General features: G+C 42.4%; 1 protein-coding gene across 1 annotated transcript; it reads left to right on the top strand.

The window, feature by feature from the left end:
- Window positions 1–1,609: 1,609 nt before the first annotated feature.
- Window positions 1,610–3,906, top strand: LOC121836703. The gene is made up of 2 exons (XM_042291699.1): window positions 1,610–1,883; window positions 2,159–3,906. Exons 1-2 carry the CDS (start codon window positions 1,610–1,612, stop codon window positions 2,608–2,610), a joined length of 726 nt encoding a protein of 241 aa, XP_042147633.1. The 3' UTR covers window positions 2,611–3,906.
- The last annotated feature ends 428 nt before the right edge of the window (window positions 3,907–4,334 follow it).

Raw genomic sequence — 4,334 nt, 5'->3', positions numbered from 1 at the left:
AACAGATACATATAATAATCGCTAAGCAAAATGTTATCGACACGGGTGTCTTTGTTAGCTGCTCCAAATTTTCAAAAAAATAGAACGTGAAATAGGGCAATGTGAGCCCTGAGGCAGTGTTAGTAGCCGTGGTGGCTACTAGAAAAAAAGGCGAAATTAGGTAACAAGTTAGCTGACTAATTCAAATGTTATATTAACTTTTCAGTTTTTCACTTGAGTGCACCTAATATGTCTAGAGGATGTAGGCTTGACCTCAATATGGTCCAACTGTGCCATTAAATTTTGATTAAAAAATTTGTGGTAGGCACTATGGGGTCGAGAAATGTCACGGTACTGAGCATCGGACTGAAACACAGCGGACAATCGCACCGGTAATGTCATCGCTTTGCATGACACTGCTGACGCCCCCTGTGGCGGGGCACGAGAATCGATGTTATTGCAGCCGGCTTCACTTAAACAAGCCAAGCCGGCTGCGATAGCTTCAACCCACGTGCCCGCACCGCAGCTGACATCAGCAGTGTGACACAAAGCAATAAAGTCACCGGCGCTTTTGCTCGCTTAGTTTCAACTTGGCACCGTGTACCAGGGTGACATTTCTCGGCCCTGTAGCGTTCACAAATTTTTAACGAGAATTTGACGGCACGGCTAAACCATTATACGGTCAAGCTTAATTCATTAGCTAACTAATTACCCAAATTTGCCTTTTTTCTAGTGGCCACCATGCCCCGGGCCCAATTTACCCTACCTCCCATTTTCTTTCTTTTTTTTTTTTTAATTTTGTTGCAGCTAAGAAAAATATTACGTATAGAAATGGTAACAGTGTCATTTTAGCATGTTTATTTACAAAACAACGTTGATTTTCTTCAAAATGGTCACGGCATTCAATTTTAGTTTGTGTTTTGCAAAATCATAGCATGGGTGCCCATCTTTGATGGCCGGAGTGCATCCAATATATGCTTTATGTCCACTGTATTTTGCTGTTTGTCACTCTTTGTACTTGCACGGCGCACTACAGATGCTTGATCTATGGCTTTTGAGACCACCCACAACCACATTCGCAGAAGCTGAAAAACATACAGTGCTGTCACCACTTGTTAACATGTAGCGTAAGCTTCTACTTCGCTGTGAAATGGACTTTCTGTACCACGTCGCTTTGGCCATGCCGAAACCAGATCAAACATCGAGCTGACCTGTCGTCTGATATGTGCTTGTTCCTATGTTCGCATAGTCTGCATGCATGAACAGATAGGTACAATTTTTTTCCAAAGCTTAGCCCAATCAAAACAGGTAAAACTGATTTCATTACAGCCTGGCGTTTGAGAAATTCGACTGACCTTCGAGGTTCATTGAACATTTCAAATTGAAGAGTTTGAAAATTGTCATATTTTTTAGCGTAATGAATTTAAATGTTAGGAAGATTGATTCCGAAATTTCTCGAACCTCTTTAAACCTCATGGTTTGACTTTTCACTTTTGAACCTTGGGTTTGAGCATCAAAATTCTAGGGAGGCGAACTTTCATAAATACATTTTGGAGTGATTGTACTTTGTACACAGCCTCATATATATGGTTATTAAAGCAAGATAAATTACTCATGTGCCCAGTCACTTATGGTGCTTACAGGAGCACCGTCCTGCGTGGCACGGGTCAACAGCCGCCTCCTCCAGATCAAGCCACCACACTGTGTGACAAGGCTGCCTCGGTCACTCAACGAGCGCAGTTTCTGGAAAGCGTCAGAATGGAGACTCTGGCTTCTGTTCTACGCTCTTCCTCTCCTCGTGGACATTCTGCCTCTGGAGTATTGGAAACATCTCTCCAAGCTCTCGCAAGCAATACACATCTTGCAACGTGAGACCATCACAGCCGAGGAGATCAAGCGTGCAGGTAAGCTTCATACTTTTTTTTCTTCTATTTGCCTCATAAAGGTCTTTTTTTTATACCGTATGACAGTCTCATGAGAGTGTCAAGATCTACCCGCATTGATTAGACAGAACGTTGTGTGTAAAGTCTCAGAGCATGCAAATCAGGTAACTGTGGTAGGAAATCACACCCAGAAATCATCCAATGAGCTGCACGGCATTTGAAATTTCAGTTAATCTTATGCATTCATTTTATAATCTGAGATTATATCCTGTGCATGCTTATTTTTTTGTTTTCAGAAAATCTGCTGATCGACTTTGTTGGTCGCTGTGAGGCCTTGTGTGGAGTGGCTTCGCTTACGTTCAACGTGCACCAGCTCCTCCACCTGCCCAACTCCGTGCGCCAGTTGGGACCACTTTGGGCGCAATCCGCATTTGTTTTTGAGGGAGGAAACGGAAAGTTGGTGAAGCTGGTCTCTGCAGCTAGAGGACTTCCCGATCAAATCGTAGAGCGAGTCGTAATGATGCAGCAGCTTGAATGCCTTCTGGCAGATAGCAACGTGGCAATCACTGCCAATGAGCGGAGTGTGTGTGAAAGATTTCTTGATTATTCACACATCCAGAATGCCTGCTATGTTGATGAAGCATGCTTGCTAGGACGTGAAAAAGCTGCCGTTCTAACATCTATCGAGGAACGTGCGCTAGAGGACTACGGTGGGACAGGCACAGTTGGCAGCGCTTTGGAATACTAGCGTTTTGTGTACAAGGGGCAGGTGTTCCATAGCACCGCATACACAAGAGCTTCAAAGAGTGACACCACTGTAGTGTAAACTGCTGATGGAGAGTATTTCAGAATTAAGAGAATTCTCCATGTTGCTGGTCTCGGGTGCACGCTCCTTAGCAGACGGCTGGTGTTACGGGAGACACCACTCTCTCCTGAGCATATAAAGGAATGTTTTCCTTCGTAGGTAGACATCTGTAAGGTGCTGAAACCCGAGGACATTAAGGCCAACTGCCTTTTCATGGTGTTTCCGGCTGACAGCAAGTGCTTTGTGTGCGACATGCCAAACAAAATTGAGAGGGACTAAAGTTCTTTAACATGTATACAGGGCTTTTTTTCCTCATTCTTTACAGAATTTTAAAAAAAGCTTGTGTTGGGTACATAGATTCCGTCTTCTCTGTGTGCTTCTGGGGCTCGGCAGACATTAGATGAGGGGGTAAATGTCACAATATTTTGACTAATTAATCAAAATGTGTAGATTGATGTTTTAATTAACAGTTTAATGGGCCACATACACTATCAGTTTTAAAGAGCGCAATGTCTATCTGCCATTTAAGTGATGCGACAGGTCTCTACGCTGTAGATGAGCAATTTAGCCAGTGCAGTGCAACCTCTAGACTCGGGTCTTTAATGTGCATCATGCAATAGTAATACACGGACATGTGCCAGCTCGATGCTCATCCAGATCGAAATGGGTAGGGGTTGTGGATAAAACCGAAGAATATTACCGCTTGCATGTGATCGCACATACTTCATTACTTTTCTCTTTCAAACTTAAAATGCTTTTGGTGGTGCATGTTTGTGCACTTTTTGGCTTGAGTTTGCTGTGTTGTGCTTGAGCAGACCTCTAAAGAGGGTACTACCTTCTTTTGGGTAATAATACAGAGTCGTTGCATTTCATGCTTTGTCATTGTTGAACTTCACTGTCATCAACCATGTTCTATTTATGTCCTTTGCTGCTTGTTTTAGATGCTATATTTTGTCAAAATGGTTCTATTGTGTAAAGCATTGCATATTATAACATGAACTAAAGTGGAAAGAAAAATAAAGCACTGCTGCCTGATTGCACTAAGGGATAAAGACCATTACCGGGTGGTCTGTGTGTAGAGCCCAGACTTAAATAGACCTAAAATTCGGATTGCTGAGGTACAACACTGTAATTTACCATACAAGTTCAGCTAGGTGGTGGAAATTTTATATGTGATAATATTGATGAAACTTGCTCGAGTCAAAAGTTACAAATAAAAACATAACAAGTTGCATGGGCCGACATGTGGTTAAGCCTTTTCTTCTCAAAGCTAGAAAACGTTCTGGTCCACTGGAACGTTTTATGAACAAAAACGGGGAACACCAGTAAGATGAGAGCTTTTTCTTTCCCTTGCACTTTTTGTTAAATAAAACATTCTAATGGCCTACGAGGATGCTTTTTTTGGTTTCGGAATGAGTATTCTTGTGTATTCCTTCGTAACTTATGACTGAGCCAAGTATTTTTTACCATATCACTAATGAAATCCACGACCTTGCGAAACTAAGGTAGTAAAGTACAGCGCCATAGTTCACAGATCCGATTTTTGCTATAGGTCTCGGACCGACAAAGCTGTTATATGAAAGTATTGATGTCGGGTAGCTCAAAGGATGGCAATTGAGTGAGTGATTTATTTGCACTTAAATTGGTCCGTACACGGCGGTGAGCCA

This window comes from Ixodes scapularis, unplaced genomic scaffold (genome assembly GCF_016920785.2).
Source record: "Ixodes scapularis isolate PalLabHiFi unplaced genomic scaffold, ASM1692078v2 PGA_scaffold0__279_contigs__length_252992795, whole genome shotgun sequence".
In the NCBI taxonomy this organism is placed as follows: Eukaryota; Metazoa; Arthropoda; class Arachnida; order Ixodida; family Ixodidae; genus Ixodes; species Ixodes scapularis.
This window is presented reverse-complemented; position numbering and strand designations above follow the sequence as displayed.

Coding starts and splice junctions, on each gene's coding strand:
- LOC121836703 (XM_042291699.1), top strand. CDS start 1,610: ATGGTGCTTACAGGAGCACCGTCCTGCGTGGCACGGGTCAACAGCCGC. Junction 1,884..2,158: donor CGAGGAGATCAAGCGTGCAG/GTAAGCTTCATA, acceptor TTTTGTTTTCAG/AAAATCTGCTGATCGACTTT.